At 46.4% G+C, this 17988-nt stretch overlaps 1 protein-coding gene across 1 annotated transcript in view; it reads right to left on the bottom strand.

Annotated features, from left to right (window-relative positions):
- The window catches only part of LOC144672871 (SCO-spondin-like), a 152167-nt gene that overhangs the window by 61583 nt on the left and 72596 nt on the right, over positions 1 to 17988 (bottom strand). Inside the window, exon 6 of the mRNA XM_078534861.1 lies at positions 16576 to 16724. Within this exon, the coding sequence (XP_078390987.1) occupies positions 16576 to 16724 (149 nt within the window). The remainder of the gene's footprint in view (positions 1 to 16575; positions 16725 to 17988) is intronic.

Genomic DNA, 17988 nt, shown 5'->3' on the forward strand with positions numbered 1-17988 from the left:
CACTTGTCAGAAGCACACTTTTTCTTCTTTATCTTAATTCCTATCTCCTCTTTCACCCAGAGAGCTCTGGATTTGTTTGCCCTACCTTTCCCTATCGATGGAATATACCTTGACTGAGCCCGAACCAATTCTTTTTTGAAGGTAGCCCATTGTTCAGCTACAGTTTTTCCCGCCAATCCTTCAGTTCCAGTCTCTCCGGCCCAGCTCCGTTCCTGCCCCATCGGAGTCGACTCTCCCCCAGTTAATTATTCTTACTCTGGATTGCCTATCATCCTTTTATATCATCATCCTGAAACATACAATACAATGATCACTGTCTCCTAAATACTCCCCCACTGAAACTTGATCTACTTGGCCCACCTCATTTCCAAGAACCAGGTCTATATTTCTAGTTGGATTGGGCACATACTGCTGTAGAAAATTCTCCTGAACACAATCTAGGAACTTTTTCCTCTCTCCACTCTTTACACTACCACAGTCCCAGTCTACATTCGGGTAATTAAAGTCACCCATTATAACTACTCTATAATGCTTGCATCTCTCTGCAATTTCCCTACAGATTTGTTCTTCTACATCATTCTCACTATTTGACGGTCTATAGACTACACCGAGCAATGTAATTGCCCCTTTTTGTTCCTTAGCTCTAGCCAAATAGATTCTGTCCTTGAACCCTCTGGGACATCCTCTTTCTCCAGCTCTGCAATGCTCTCCTTAACCAATACTGCCACCCCATCTCCTTTCCTTCCTTCCCTATCTTTCCTGAACACCTTGTACCCGGGAATATTTAACACCCAGTTCTGCCCTTCCTTGAGCCAGGTCTCTGTTATCGCCACAACATCACATTTCCACATGGCAATCTGTGCCTGTAACTCCCCAATCTTATTCACTATACTCTGTGCATTCACATACATGCATAGTAACCCTGATTTAGATTTTGTTACTTTCTCCCTCACCCCGAATCCACCTATTAACTTACGATTCTCCATACTCATGCTCTCTGTCCTTCCCAGTATTTTGTGCACCCTGGTATTCCTCTCCAATATTTTCCCTTGGTTCTCACACCCCTGCCGAGTTAATTTAAAGCCCTCCAATAGCACTAGCAAAACACTCCGCAAGGAACTCAGTCCCAGCTCTGTTCAGGTGCAACCCGTCCGGCTTGTACAGGTGCCATCTCCCCCAGAGCCAGTCCCAGTGTCCCAGGAATCTAAAGCCCTCCCTCCTGCACCATCAGTCTCAGTTAGCCCCAGACAGTCTAAACAAGCCACAGACGGCTTAACAAGCTACAGGCAGTCAGTCTAAACGAACTACAAGCAGTTGGTGTAAATGGTCTGAATTTCATGCTTGGCACACACGCAAAGATGCAGAATCCACTCCTGGGCAAGATTGAGTTTTTAACGCGATTTCATGTTGGGTGGCCAATTAAGGTCCACCCAGTGTAAAACACATATTCCGGTTGGCCTGAGAGTGCGGGCAGGGGTGGGAACGAGTTGGGCGCTGTGTCCAGTGGTATTCTTCACAACTTTGGTAACTTCAATTGAACTTCCAGTGGAAAAACAGATAGGTCCTACAACATGCAAACGAATTTGCTATTAATGCTGCAGCTTTTTGGCTATGAATGGATCCTGATTAAAAACTTCACTGACTCAATGTATTTGTGAGGAACTTGCAGTGGGAGCGGAAGGATCCAATTGTCGTGGTCCAAGTAGGTGCCAATGACATAGGTAGAACTAGGAAAGAGGTTCGGCAAAGTCAGTATGAGGAGCTAGATACCAAATTAAGCAGAACCTCAAAGGTAATAATCTCTGGATTATTATCTGAGCCACGTGCAAATTGGCAAAGGGTAAATAAGATGAGAGAGAGACAAATGCATGGCTCAAAGGCTGGTGTGGGAGAAGTGGGTTCCAGTTTGTGGGGCACTGGCATGAGTACTGGAGAAAGTGGGGGCTGTACCGTTGGGCCGGTTTACACCTGAACCACGCTGGGACCAGTGATCCTGCAAATTGCATAACTAGGAAAGTAGAGAGGACTTTAAACTAAACAAGATGGGTGAGGGATCAAGCTTGGGTAAAGGTAGCAATTCAAGGTGTAGAGTCAAGACAGGAGAGCAAAATAGTAACATGAGAAATGAGGGTCAGAGAATGGCAGAGAGAAAAAAACCTAAGAATACATCAACAGTCAAGACTAGATGTTACAAAGGTGACAAAAAGACAAAACTGAAGGTTCTCTATCTGAATGCATGTAGCATTTATAACAAAGTAAATGAATTGATGGCTGACACTGAAGTAAATAAATATGATCTGATCGCAATTACGGAGACGTGGCTGCAGAGTGACAAAGATTGGGTCCTTAATATTGAGGGGTACATGACACTCAAGAAGGATAGGAAGCTAGGTAAAGGTGGAGGGATTAATCAAAGAGGACATTGGTGCAATAGTTAGAGATGACCTTGGTTCAGGAGATCAGGATGTAGAATCGGATTTGGGTAGCGGTGAGGATTAGTAGGGAAAAAATGTCATTAGTGGGACTGGTCTACAGGCCCCCTAACAGTAGCCACAGAGTAGGATAAAGTATTCAAGAAGAAATATTGTGTGATTGAATTTTAGATCCAGTTTTAAAGGGAGAAGAGTGGGTCTAAGACTAGTATCTTGAACTTAAATAAGGGCAACTATGTGGGGATGAAAGCTGAACTAGCTGAAGTGAACTGGGATACTAGTTCTAGGCTAGAGGATAGATCAATACAAAAGCAGTGGCAGACATTTAAGGGGATTTTTTTAGAGTATTCAGAATAAGTACATTCTGATTATAAAGAAAAATTCTAAGGGGAGGACCTACCATTCGTGGTTAACCAAAGAAGTTAGGGAAAGCATCAAACTTTGGGAAAAAACATACAACTCTGCACAGATGAGTGGCAGGACAGATGATTGGACAGAATATAAAGAACGGCAGAGAATGACTAAAAGGTTAAATCAGGAGAAGGAAATTAGAGTATGAGAGGAAGCTAGCAAGAAATGTAAAAACTGATAGCAAGAGTTTCTACAGGTACTTAAAAAGGAAAAGATTAAGTAAAGTGAGTGCTGGTCCTCTAGAGAGTGACAGTGGGGAGTTAATAAGATCATAAGACATAGGAGCAGAAATTAGGCCATTCGGCCCATCGAGTCTGCTCCGCCATTCAATCATGGCTGATAAGTTTCTCAACCCCATTCTCCCGCCTTCTCCCCGTAACCTTTGATCCCCTTACCAATCAAGAACCTATCTATCTCGGCCTTAAATACACTCAATGACCTGGCCTCCACAGCCTTCTGTGGCAATGAATTTCATAGATTCACCACTCTCTGGCTAAAGAAGTTTCTCCTCATCTCTGTTCTAAAAGGTCTTCTCTTTACTCTGAGGCTGTGCCCTCAGGTCCTAGTCTCTCCTACTAATGGAAACATCTTCCCCACATCCACTGTATCCAGGCCTTTCAATATTCTGTAAGTTTCAATCAGATCCCCCCTCATCCTTCTAAACTCCATCGAGTATAGACCCAGAGTCCTCAAACATTCCTCATATGTTAAGCCTTTCATTCCTGGGATCGTTCTCGTGAACCTCCTCTGGACCCTCTCCAGGGCCAGCACATCCTTCCTGAGATACGGGGCCCAAAATTGCTCACAATATTCTAAATGTGGTCTGACCAAAGCCTTATAAAGCCTCAGCAGCACATCCCTGCTTTGATGGTCTAGTCCTCTCAAAATAAATGCCAACATTGCATTTGCCTTCCTAACTACCGACTCAACCTGCAAGTTAACCTTAAGAGAATCCTGGTCTAGGACACCCAAGTTCCTTTTCACTCCAGATTTCTGAATTCTCTCCCCATTTAGAAAATAGTCTATGCCTCTATTCTTCCTACCAAAGTGCATGACCTCACACTTCCCCACGTTGTATTCCATCTGCCACTTCTTTGCCCATTCTCCTAACCTGTCTAAATCCTTTTGCAACCTCCCTGCCTCCTCAATACTACCTGTCCCTCCACATATCTTTGTATCATCTGCAAACTTAGCCAGGGTGCCCTCAGTTCCTTCATCTAGATCATTAATGTATAAAGTGAAAAGTTGTGGTCCCAACACTGACCCCTGCGGAACTCCACTAGTCACCGGCCGCCATCCTGAGAAGGACCCCCTTATCCCCACTCTCTGCCTCCTGCCAGACAGCCAATCTTCTATCCATGCTAGTACCTTGCCTCTAACACCATGGGCTCTTATCTTACTGAGCAGCCTCCTGTGCGGCACCTTGTCAAAGGCCTTCTGAAAGTCCAAGTAGATAACATCCATTGGCTCTCCTTTGTCTAACCTACTCGTTACCTCCTCAAAGAATTCTAACAGATTTGTCAGGCATGACCTCCTCTTGATGAAACCATGCTGACTTTGCCCTATTTTATCATGAACTTCCAAGTATTCTGAAATCTCATCCTTAATAATGGACTCTAAAATCTTACCAACGACCGAGGTCAGGCTAATCGGCCTGTAATTTCCCATCTTTTGCCTCACTTCCTTCTTAAACAGGGGGGTTACATTAGCGATTTTCCAGTCCTCTGGGACCCTCCCTGATCGAGTGATTCCTGAAAGATCACCACTAACGCCTCCACTATCTCTTCAGCTATCTCCTTCAGAACTCTGGGGTGTAATCCATCTGGCCCAAGTGATTTATCCACCTTCAGACCTTTCAGTTTTCCTAGCACTTTCTTCTTGGTAATGGCCACCATACTCACCTCTGCCGCCCGACTCTCTTGAATTTTGGGGATGTTACTCGTGTCTTCCACCGTGAAGACTGACGCAAAGTACCTATTCAGTTCCTCCGCCATTTCTTTGTTCCCCACTACTACTTTTCCAGCGTCATTTTCCGTGGCCCAACGTCCACCTTTGCCTCTCTCTTACCCTTTATATATCTAAAAAAACTCTTGCAATCTTCTTTTATATTACTGGCTAGTTTACCCTCATATTTAATCTTCTCCCTCCTTATTTCTTTTTTAGTTGTCCTCTGTTGGTCTTTGTAGGCTTCCCAATCCCCTGGTTTCCCACTGCTCTTCGCTGCATTGTATGCTTTCTCTTTAGCTTTTATGCTGTCCCTGACTTCCCTTGTCAGCCATGGTTGCCTCGTCCTCCCTTTAGTATGCTTCTTCTTCCTAGGGATGAATTTTTGCTGTGTCTCCCAAATTACTCCCAGATAGTTAATAGTAGATAATCAGGAAATGATGGAAGAAATGAACAAATATTTTGCTTCTGTGTTCACTATTGAGGATACAAAAAACATTCCAGTAATAGCTGCAAATCAGGAGGTGAACAGGAGAAAGGAACTTGGTGAAATTGAAATCACTAGGGAAATGGTACTGAGCAAATTGATGGAGCTGGGGGCTGGCAAGTCTCCGGGTCTTGATGGATTACATTTTAGGGTCTTAAAAGAGGTGGTTAATGAGGTAGTTGGTGTTAATTTTCCAAAATTCGTGAGATTCTGTAAAGGATCCATCAGGCTGGAAAGTAGCAAGTATAACCCCTCTAGTCAAGAAGGGAAGGAGGCAGAAAACAGGAAATTATAGGCCAGTTAGCTTGACGTCTGTTGTGAGGAAGTTATTAGAATTGATCATTAAAGAGGTTATAGTTGGGCACTTAGAAGAGCTCAGGCAATCAGAAAGAGTCAGCATGGTTTTGTGAAAGGAAAATCATGTTTAACCAATTTATTGGAGTTTTTTGAAGGAGTAACATGTGCTGTGGATAAAGGGGAGCCTGTAGACGTGCTGTACTTGGATTTCCAGAAGGTATTTGATAAGGTGCCACATCAAAGGTTGTTACGGAAAACAAAAGCACATGAGGTAGTGGGTAACATATGAGCATGGATAGAAGATTGGCTGGCTGGCTGAAAGCAGAGAGTATGTATAAATGGGTCTTTTTCTGATTGGCAGGAAGTGACGAGTGGAGTCCCACAGGGGTCTGTGCTGGGGTCTCAACCTTTTATGATTTACATCAATGACTTAGATGAGGTGAGTGAAGGCATGGTAGCTAAATTTGCAGATGACATAAAGATAGGTAGGAAAGTACGTTGTGAAGAGGACATGAGGAGGTTGCAGGTGGATGTAGATAAGTTAGAGTTTATTATGGAAAAATGTGAAGTTGTTTACTTTGGCAGGAAGAACAAAAAAAAGCAGAGTATTACTTAAACGGCTGCATTATTCTGAGATGCAGAGGGATCTAAGTGTTCTAGTACATGAGTCACAAAATGTTAGTATGCAGGTACAGCTAATTAAGGAAGGATATAAAAGCATTGGATACAGTTCAAAAAAGGTTTACTAGATTGATACCTGGAATGAGTAGGTTGTCTTATGAGGAAAGGTTGGACAGACTGGGCTTGTTTCCACTGGAGCTTAGAAGAGTGAGGGGTGATTTGATTGAAGTATACAAGATCCTGAATAGCAGAAAGGCAGAGTATTGTTTAAATGGTAATATATTGGGAAATGTGGATGTACAAAAGGATCTGGGTGTCCTTGATCACCTGTCAATGAAAGTAAATAGACAGGTGTAGCAAGCAGTTAGGAAGGTAAATGGTATGTTGGCCTTCATTGCAAGAAGATTTGAGTTCAGAAGTAGGGATGTCTTACTGCAGTTATACAGGGCCTTGGTGAGACCACACCTGGAGTATTGTGTGCAGTTTTGGTGGTCTCCCTACCTAAGAAAGGACATACTTGCCATAGAGGGAGTGCAGCGAAGGTTCACTAGGCTGATACCAGGGATGGCAGGACTGTCATATGAGGAAAGATTGGTTTGACTGGGCCTGTATTCACTAGAGTTTAGAAGAGTGAAAGGAGGTCTGATTGAAGCATATAAAATACTAACAGGGCTAGACAGACTAGATGGAGGGAAGATCTTTCCGCTGGTTGGGGAGTCTAGAACCAGGGGCCACAGTCTCAGGATACGGGCAGGTCATTTTGGACTGAAATGAGGAAAAATTTCTTCACTTAGAGGGTGGTCAACCTGTGGAATTCTCTGCCACAGAAGCTGTGGAGGCTGGGGCACTGAGTATATTCAAGAAAGAAATTGATAAATCATTGGATATTTGGGGCATCAAGGGGTATGGAGAGAAAGCAGGAATATGTCATTGAGATAGAAGATCAGCAATGATCATAATGAATGGCGGAGCAGGCTCGAAGGGCTGAATGGCCTACTCCTGCTCCTAGTTTCTATGTATTGACAAGGTGAATGTCGAAAGGATGTTTCCTCTTGTGGGTGAGTCCAGAACTAGGGGGCATTGTTTTAAAATTAGGGGTCGCCCTTTTAGGACAGAGATTAGGAGAATTTTTTTCTCTGAGGCTTGTGCTACTTTGGAACTCTCTGCTTCAGAAGGTGGTGGAGGTGGGGGTCATTGAATATTTTTAAGGCAGAGGTAGGGAAATTCTTGTTAGGCAAGAGAATCAAAGGTTATTGGGGTTAGATGGAAATGTGGAAATCAAAACACAAACAGACTAGCCATGATCTTATTGAATGGCGGAGCAGGCTCGAGGGGCCAAATAGTCTCCTGTTCCTATTTCTTATGTTCTTATGTAGGTCCTGCCCAGCATCCGCCACTGATCCAACTAAACTTTGGACTCATAGACGTTTACAGCACAGGAGGAGGCCACTCAGCCCATCGTGTCCACGCTGGTCAACAAAGATCTGACGACACTAATCCCATTTTCCAGCACTTGGCCCATAGCCCTGGAGGCTATGGCAATGTAAGTGAATATCTAAATAGTTCTTAAATGTTATGAGAGTTTCTCACTCAACCACCCTTTCAGGCAGTGAGTTCCAGGCTCCCACCACCCTCTGGGTGAAAATATTTCTCCTCAACTCCCCTCTTAGCCTTCTACCTCTTACCTTAAATCTGTGCCCCCTGGTTATTGAATCCTCTACTAATGAAAAAAGTGCCTTCCTATCCACCCTATCTATGCCCCTCATAATCTTATACACCTCTATCAGGTCCCCTCTCAACCTTTGCTGCTCCAAGGAAAACAACCCCAGCCTATCCAATATTTCCTCATAGCTCAGACCCTCCAGCCCAGGCAGCATACTGGGAAATCTCCTCTGCACCCTCTCCAGTGCAATCACATCCTTCCTATAATGTGGTGACCAGAACTGCACACAGTACTCCAGTTGCGGCCTAACCAGTGTTTTATACAGCTCCAGCATAACCTCCCTGCTCTTGTACTCTGTGCCTTGGCTAATAAAGGCAAGTATCCCATATGCCTTCTTAACCACCTGATCTAACTGCCCTGCTACCTTCAGGGATCTGTGAATATTCACGCCAAGATTCCTCCGATCTTGGAAAACTCAGCAGGTCTGGCAGCATCGGCGGAGAAGAAAAGAAAAGAAAAAGAAAAGAGTTGACGTTTCGAGTCCTCATGACCCTTCAACAGAACTGAGTGATATTAGGAGAGGGGTGAAATATAAGCTGGTTTAAGGTAAGGGGATGGGGGGAGAGAAGTTGGTGGGGGGTGGGGGGTGGTTGTAGGGACAAGCAAGCAGTGATAGGAGCAGATAATCAAAAGATGTCACAGACAAAGGAACAAAGAGGTGTTGAAGGTGGTGATATTATCTAAACGAATGTGCTAATTAAGAATGGATGGCAGGACACTCAAGGTACAGCTCTAGTGGGGACGTGGTGGAAAAACTAACAGGGCATTAAAGGTATAGATTTAAAAATAATGGAAATAGGTGGGAAAAGAAAAATCTATATAAATTATTGGAAAAAACAAAAGGGAGGGGGAAGAAACGGAAAGGGGGTGGGGATGGAGGAGGGAGTTCAAGATCTAAAGTTGTTGAATTCAATATTCAGTCTGGAAGGCTGTAAAGTGCCTAGTCGGAAGATGAAGTGCTGTTCCTCCAGTTTGCGTTGGGCTTCACTGGAACAATGCAGCAAGCCAAGGACAGACATGTGGGCAAGAGAACAGGGTGGAGTGTTAAAATGGCAAGCGACAGGGAGGTTTGGGTCTTTCTTGCGGACAGACCGCAGGTGTTCTGCAAAGCGGTCGCCCAGTTTGCGTTTGGTCTCTCCAATGTAGAGGAGACCGCATTGGGAGCAACGAATGCAGTAGACTAAGTTAGGGGAAATGCAAGTGAAATGCTGCTTCACTTGAATGGAGTGTTTGGGCCCTTGGACGGTGAGGAGAGAGGAAGTGAAGGGGTAGGTGTTGCATCTTTTGCGTGGGCATGAGGAGGTGCCATAGGTGAGGGTTGAGGAGTAGGGGGTGATGGAGGAGTGGACCAAGGTGTCCCGGAGGGAACGATCCCTACGGAATGCCGTCAGGGGGGGTGAAGGGAAGATGTGTTTGGTGGTGGCAACATGCTGGAGTTGGTGGAAATGGCGGAGGATGATCCTTTGAATACCGAGGCTGGTGGGGTGATAAGTGAGGACAAGGGGGACCCTATCATGTTTCTGGGAGGGAGGAGAAGGCGTGAGGGCGGATGGGTGGGAGATGGGCCGGACACGGTTGAGGGCCCTGTCAACGACCGTGGGTGGAAAACTTCGGTTAAGGAAGAAGGAGGACATGTCAGAGGAGCTGTTTTTGAAGGTAGCGTCGTCAGAACAGATGCGACGGAGGCGAAGGAACTGAGAGAATGGGATGGAGTCCTTACAGGAAGCGGGGTGTGAGGAGCTGTAGTCGAGGTAGCTGTGGGAGTCGGTAGGCTTGTAATGGATATTGGTGGACAGTCTATCATCAGAAATTGAGACAGAGAGGTCAAGGAAGGGAAGGGAAGTGTCAGAGATGGACCATGTGAAAATGATGGAGGGGTGGAGATTGGAAGCAAAATTAATACATTTTTCCAGGTCCCGACGAGAGCATGAAGCAGCACCGAAGTAATCATCGATGTACTGGAGAAAGAGTTGTGGGAGGGGGCTGGAGTAGGACTGGAACAAGGAATGTTCCACATACCCCATAAAGAGACAGGCATAGCTGGGGCCCATGCGGGTACCCATAGCCACACCTTTTATTTGGAGGAAGTGAGAGAAGTTAAAGGAGAAATTGTTCAGTGTGAGAACAAGTTCAGCCAGACGGAGGAAAGTAGTCGTGGATGGGGATTGTTGGGGCCTCTGTTCAAGGAAGAAGCTAAGGGCCCTCAGACCATCCTGGTGGGGGATGGAGGTGTAGAGGGATTGGACGTCCATGGTGAAGAGGAAGCGGTTGGGGCCAGGGAACTGGAAATTGTTGATGTGACGTAAGGTGTCAGAGGAATCATGGATGTAGGTGGGAAGGGACTGGACACAAGCTCCAACAACTCATCGACACCAACACCCATCTAGGACCCTCCACCCCTGCTTGTCCCTCTGTCCCAACCCCATCTTCCAATCCCAGCCCCGGCCGTGTATTCACTATACCCCCTGACCTTCCCCTCTCCCATGCTGAACGTTCAGTGCTCAGCAAAGGACTTAGTTTCATACCCTTACGCCCTCATCTCAATGAATTTCGGGCTCGGCACGATGCTGAACTCTTCTTCCGCCGCCTTCGTCTCCGTGCTCACTTCTTTGGGCAGGAGTCCTCTCCCCGTTCAACGGATCCTTTTACCCACCTCCAATATTCTCCCTCCACCTGGACCCCTCCCTCTGGATTCTTACCTTCTCTTGATCTTTTCATTGAGAACTGTCGGCGTGACATTAGTCGTCTCAATTTCTCTGCTCCGCTCACCCATTCTAATCTGTCTCTCTCTGAACTCACTGCACTCCGTTCTCTCAGGTCCAACACCAACATTGTCATCAAACCCGCTGACAAGGGTGGTGCTGTTGTTTTCTGGCGCTCTGACCTCTACCTCGCAGAGGCTGAGCGTCAACTCGCAGACACTTCCTCCTAACTCTCCCTGGACCAAGACCCCACCAGTGAACATCAAGCCATTGTTTCCAGGACCTCATCTCCTCTGGAGATCTTCCTTCCACAGCTTCCAACCTAATAGTCTCCCAACCTCGGACGGCCCGCTTCTACCTCCTACCTAAATTCCATAAACAGAACTGTCCCGGCAGACCGATCGTGTCAGCCTGTTCCTGCCCCACGGAACTCATTTCTCGTTATCTTGACTCCCTTCTCTCTCCCCTTGTCCAGTCCCTTCCCACCTACATCCATGATTCCTCTGACACCTTACGTCACATCAACAATTTCCAGTTCCCTGGCCCCAACCACTTCCTCTTCACCATGGACGTCCAATCCCTCTACACCTCCATCCCCCACCAGGATGGTCTGAGGGCCCTTAGCTTCTTCCTTGAACAGAGGCCCCAACAATCCCCATCCACCACTATTCTCCTCCGTCTGGCTGAACTTGTTCTCACACTGAACAATTTCTCCTTTAACTTCTCTCACTTCCTCCATATAAAAGGTGTGGCTATGGGTACCCGCATGGGCCCCAGCTATGCCTGTCTCTTTATGGGGTATGTGGAACATTCCTTGTTCCAGTCCTACTCCGGCCCCCTCCTACAACTCTTTCTCCGGTACATCGATGATTACTTCGGTGCTGCTTCATGCTCTCATCGGGACCTGGAAAAATGTATTAATTTTGCTTCCAATCTCCACCCCTCCATCATTTTCACATGGTCCATCTCTGACGCTTCCCTTCCCTTCCTTGACCTCTTTGTCTCAATTTCTGATGATAGACTGTCCACCAATATCCATTACAAGCCTACCGACTCCCACAGCTACCTCGACTACAGCTCCTCACACCCCGCTTCCTGTAAGGACTCCATCCCATTCTCTCAGTTCCTTCGCCTCCGTCGCATCTGTTCTGATGATGCTACCTTCAAAAACAGTTCCTCTGACATGTCCTCCTTCTTCCTTAACCGAGGTTTTCCACCCACGGTCGTTGACAGGGCCCTCAACCGTGTCCGGCCCATCTCCCACCCATCCGCCCTCACGCCTTCTCCTCCCTCCCAGAAACATGATAGGGTCCCCCTTGTCCTCACTTATCACCCCACCAGCCTCCGCATTCAAAGGATCATCCTCCGCCATTTCCGCCAACTCCAGCATGATGCCACCACCAAACACATCTTCCCTTCACCCCCCCGGCGGCATTCCGTAGGGATCGTTCCCTCCGGGACACCCTGGTCCACTCCTCCATCACCCCATACTCCTCAACCCCCACCTATGGCACCTCCCCATGCCCACGCAAAAGATGCAACACCTGCCCCTTCATTTCCTCTCTCCTTACCGTCCAAGGGCCCAAACACTCCTTTCAAGTGAAGCAGCATTTCACTTGCATTTCCCCTAACTTAGTCTACTGCATTCGTTGCTCCCAATGCGGTCTCCTCTACATTGGAGAGACCAAACGTAATCTGGGCGACCGCTTTGCAGAACACCTGCGGTCTGTCCGCAAGAAAGACCCAAACCTCCCTGTCGCTTGCCATTTTAACACTCCACCCTGCTCTCTTGCCCACATGTCTGTCCTTGGCTTGCTGCATTGTTCCAGTGAAGCCCAACGCAAACTGGAGGAACAGCACCTCATCTTCCGACTAGGCACTTTATAGCCTTCCGGACTGAATATCGAATTCAACAACTTTAGATCTTGAACTCCCTCCTCCATCCCCACCCCCTTTCCGTTTCTTCCCCCTCCCTTTTGTTTTTTCCAATAATTTATATAGATTTTTCTTTTCCCACCTATTTCCATTATTTTTAAATCTATACCTTTAATGCCCTGTTAGTCTTTCCACCACGTCCCCACTAGAGCTGTACCTTGAGTGTCCTGCCATTCATTCTTAATTAGCACATTTTCTTAGATAATATCACCACCTTCAACACCTCTTTGTTCCTTTGTCTGTGACATCTTTTGATTATCTGCTCCTATCACTGCTTGCTTGTCCCTACAACGACCCCCACAACCTCTCTCTCCCCCCCCCACCCCCTCCCACCACCTTAAACCAGCTTATATCTCACCCCTCTCCTAACTTTACTCAGTTCTGCCGAAGGGTCATGAGGACTCGAAACGTCAACTCTTTTCTTCTCTGCCGATGCTGCCAGACCTGCTGAGTTTTTCTAGGCAATTCTGTTTTTGTTTTGGATTTCCAGCATCCGCAGTAGTTTTTTGTTTTTATCCCTCTGATCTTCAGTACTTTCCAGGGTCCTACCATCCATAGTGTAATCTCTTGCCTTGTTAGCCCTCCCCAAGTGCATTACCTCACACTTCTCTGGGTTGAATTCAATTTACCACTGCTCTGCCCACCTGACCAGTCCATTGATATCCTCCTGCAGTTTACGGCTATCCCCCTCACTATTTACCACCCACCAATTTTCATGTCACCCGCAAACTTCTTGATCATACCCCCTACATTTAAGTCCAAATCATTTATGCACACCACAAACAGCAAGGGTCCCAGCACTGAGCCCTGTGGAACCCCAGTGGCAGCAGTAAAGAGGCTGTGGGTGGGGGGGAGGGGGGAAAGAGTTGGGGAGGGGGTTCCCTTCATCTACTTACATCAGTGAAGAAAGAAAATATAATGAATAAGCATTTCCCAAGCACCTTTATGACCTCACGACGTCCCAGAGTGCCTCACTGCCTTTTGAAGTGGTCAGCAAGCTCCCATAGACAGCGAAGTTGGATCTCTTACACCTATCTGAGAGGGTAGGCGTGGTCTCATTTAACATCTCACCTGAACACTGGCACCACAGACAGTGCAGCACTCTCTCAGGACTGCGCTGGGACTGTAAGCCCATGTGCTCAACTTTCTGGAGCGGGACTTGAACCCATAACCTACTGAACTCAGTGAGCAGAATGCTCCAATGTGGTAGATACTTAGGCCATTAAGGGTACATCTGGCCTACTTGCTATTGCAGCAGCTTGGGACTGCCTGGCTGAGGTGGCGCAGTTGGGGCTAGCGGCCGTGGTGGGGTCAAGTGAGGGAGGGAGCGCTGGGTACTGCAAGCTAATGCGATTGTTCCCGTTTGTAAGGGAATCCTCTTTAAAAAGAGGTTTGTAATTATCCAAGGATCTGGTCACATTCCACATCTACTGCTGGATTGGCTGGGACACCTCCAATGACAATACTGCAGTATCTGTATCCTGGGTCATAATGAGGGCCTGGGTCATGGGGAGTCTGACATTCAGAGAGCCCCTAACCCTCAGCTCAATGCCCCTAACCCTCAGCTCAATGCCCCCCTGCCCCCCTATATAATTACAGCGGGAATATGCCAAAAGGCTGTGGACTTTCAAGGCCAATATCTAAACAACGGTGTTCCCCATGCAGTGCACAGACTGACCTAGTGTGTTCGAGCTTCTGCACAGGTTTATAGGTGAACCAGTTCAGAAAGCTGGCACAATCCAAAGGAAATCTGGCAAAAAACTCAGAAATATGACAGCAGCAAAACCTCAAATAAAATGGAAGTGCTTGTGCCCTGAGTCCTTTTATCCCACCACTGGATGACAATTTAATAAAAATGTGCTGCCCGATTGCCCATTCTGCCCATGTAACGAGCGCAAAATCGTACGGGCAACATTAAATCTCAGTCAACAGGCTTTTTAATGGCCTTAATTGGCACTTTAAGTGTCGGCAGGTGTAGCTCCGACTCCCACACCCACCGGCCTCAATATTGCACGTGTGCACGATGATGTCAGGATGCACGCCCAACACCATCTTGTACAATTTTACGTGTGCTCAGCTCGGGCTCGACTCCTTTAGGAGTAAAACAAATTCCTCCTCAGCTCCCCTTTAATCCTTCTACCAATTACTTTAAATCTCTGCCCCCTGGTCGTTGACCTATCTGTTAATGGAAGTAACTTCTCCCTATCCACTTCATCTAGGCCCCTCATTATTTTATTCACCTCAATTAAATCTCCCCTCAGCTTCCTCTGTTCCAGCCCATCCAATCATAGTTAAAATTCACCAGTCGTGGCAACATCTCTCAGAAATCTCCTCTGTACCCTCTCTACTGCAATCACATCCTTCCTGTAATGTGGTGGCCAGTAATGGACACAGTACTCTAGCTGTGGCCTAACTAGTGTTTTATATAATTCTAGCATAAACTCCCTACTCCGATATTCCATGCCTCAGCCAATAAAGGGAAGTATTCAGTGTGCCATCTTGACCACCTTATTTACCTTCAGGAATCTGTGGACATTTACTCCAAGGTCCCTCTGCTCCTTTTGCATGTTTCTACCATTTATTGTGTCTTCCTTTGCCTTTTCTTCCCTCCCCAAATATATCACCTCACACTTTTCCAGGTTGAATTCCATTTGCCTGTTTTTTGCCCACCTACAGTCTACCGCTTTATTCCTCAGCATCAACCACCCGGCCAATTTTTATATCATCTGCAAACTTCTTAATCATACCCTCACATTTAAGTCTAAGGGTGGAATTTTGCAATCCGGAGATTAAGTACGGTGTGGATGTGAAAAGCAACATGTTTCCTGCTGTGCTGCAGGGGTGAGGCATTGCACCAAATTTTACACTTGGAAGTTCATTAATTGTGCGTCAGGGAGCAGCTCCCAAATCACATGGTGGGGCGGGCAGTGATTTTCCTGCCCCACCATCACCTAATGGGGCCAAAGGTCCTGGCACCACTTTTAAACACCAGCCGAACACACACATTCACTGTCTGCAGCCCAGTAAATTCTGTGATTCTGTAAATTAGAGACAAAGTCTAAAAAATAGAGCAAGACCTTTCAGGAATGAAATCAAGGTCAATTGTTAATTTTAAATCTGAGGTTAATGTGATTTTTTGTTACCAAACATGTTGAGATATGGGCAAAAGCAGGTAAATGAAGGTGGGTGGCAAATCAGCCATAATCCATTGAATTTTGGAACAGGCCTGAGGGACTCGATGGCCTCCTCCTGTTCCTATGTTCCTCTGTGCTCCCTGGTTAGCCTACTCACTACCATTAGCTGTGCTTCCTGGTAGTTTTAATACTATTGTTAGCTGGGATTGAAAGGTGATTGGCCTTTACCTGTGCTGTCATTGGTCTAGCACTGGACACCATGGGCAGGATCTTCTGGTCAGCGAGTGGGGGCGGGGCCCTCTCGCCGACGTGTAAAATGATGCGAGATGACGTCAGGTGGAACTCCCGATGTGACCCCGCGTCATTTCCATTTTCAGGTTGGCAGGGCGGGTGGGATGAGGTTTCATGAGGGTATTTTAATTTTTAATCAAATCTTTCAATAAAAGTTATGGACATGTCCCAACTCATGTGACAGTGTCAGGGAAATTTTTTTTATCATTTGTATTAAAAATTTTAATTCTGAGCCGATCTCCCTGAGGCAGCACTTAGCCTCAGGGAGGTCTGCGTGCGAAAGAGCGCACTCTCGCCTCAGAGAATCATCCCCGCCCGCACAGGGAGCACATAGCACTTCCTGGTGGACGTCACGCTGGGCGGGCCTTAGTTGGCCCACCCACGGAAAATAGTGGCGTGCCCCCAATCGGGGGCACCGATCAGAGGTGCGCCCACCTGGCACCCGCTCCCACAGTTCCCCCCTGACAGGGGGAGAATTTTTCCCCATGTGGAGCTGGAGGTGATCTCACTGAATGGAATTGGTTTTTGTGCTTCTTCCCTCATCCTTTGGAGCTTTTCCAGTTCCTGCCCCTCAGCCAATGAGACTGGCCATACTCACCATGTGTTGCAGTGGTGATGGATCATTGATCCATCTGTGTAATCCCTGTGCCAATCCACATTTGAAATGTCAGCGATCCATGGGATTGATGAGTTCAGTAAGGAACAGCGACATTCCTCAGGAGACACACACATCTCATCCTGCAGAACCTGGTCAACAACAATAACAATTAGGTGATGCATTGTGGGACGACTAATCCAGAAGGACAGTTTATGATAAATTACGCAGTTTGTCCAATGAGCAGGGAAACATATATCCTTAAAGGGTAAGCTGACAGGATGGTTAAAAAAGGATATGAGCTACTTGTGTTTATAACGAGAGGAACAAAGCAAAGAGATCATGGTCGGGCTTTGTAAATGATTGGTTAGGCCTCTGGACATATTCTTATTCATTTTTGTGATGTGGGCACCACTGGTAAGGCCATTTATTGCCCATGAGAAGGCAGTGGTGAGTCATTCTGGTCCCCACACTTCAGGGGAGATTAAGGCCTGAAGGTAGAGAGGGAGTTTACCAGGGTATTACCAGGGATGAAGGACTGCAGTACAAGGACAGTTTGGAAAAGGTAGGACATTTCTTCTCAGAAGGTTGAGAGGTAACCTCAAGATGATGAAAAGTTTCAATGGAGAAAAGCAATTCCCTTTGGTGAGTTGGTCAATAACGAGAGGCCATAGGTTTAAAATCAATAGCAAAAGGTTTAGAGGAGAGAAGAGGATACATCTTCCCACTCAAAAGATTGTCAGGATCTTAGGAAGGATTTGCAGGTGCAGAGGAGATTTACCCAATGAGGGGATTTTAGCTACAAGGTTGGGTTGGAGAAACTGGGGTTCTTCACCTTGGAGTGAAGGAGATTGAAGGGAGGATTTGATAGAGGGGACAAGATGATGACAGGTTTAAATAAGGTAGAGAAAGAAAAGCTGTTCCCATTGGCTGATGGTACAAGGACACGGAGAGACGGATTTAAGGGTTTGAGTAAGGTGTTGGGGGGGAGGGGGTGAGAAAGATTTTTTTTTAAAAGCAGTGAGTACCATTGACCTGGAGCTTGCTACTTATTTTCCCACAGTAACCTGTATTCCATCTGGACCAGGTGAGTCTTCTACTTGGAGTGCTCCTAACAGTTAAAGTATCTCCCCTTCATTTTTATCCTACTCAATATTGATACTGTCATCTCCTTTACTGCATCATTGTTTATATTCTGTTCTCCACAAGAAGATTTGATTTCTAATCCTAATCAGTCACACTCTTCCTTTGACAACTCTTTTCCGATTCATGTTTAAGACAGAATTTTGGGTTCTCTTTTATGTTACTCTCTAATCTATTCCCACATATCCTCTGTGTCCCTCTATTTCCCTTCTCAATTCCAATCTGTATTTTTACATTTAATTTGGTTCTTTACTGAGTCATGAAGCCAACACT

The sequence above is a fragment of the Cetorhinus maximus genome, unplaced genomic scaffold (genome assembly GCF_964194155.1).
Source record: "Cetorhinus maximus unplaced genomic scaffold, sCetMax3.hap1.1 HAP1_SCAFFOLD_135, whole genome shotgun sequence".
Classification (NCBI taxonomy): Eukaryota; Metazoa; Chordata; class Chondrichthyes; order Lamniformes; family Cetorhinidae; genus Cetorhinus; species Cetorhinus maximus.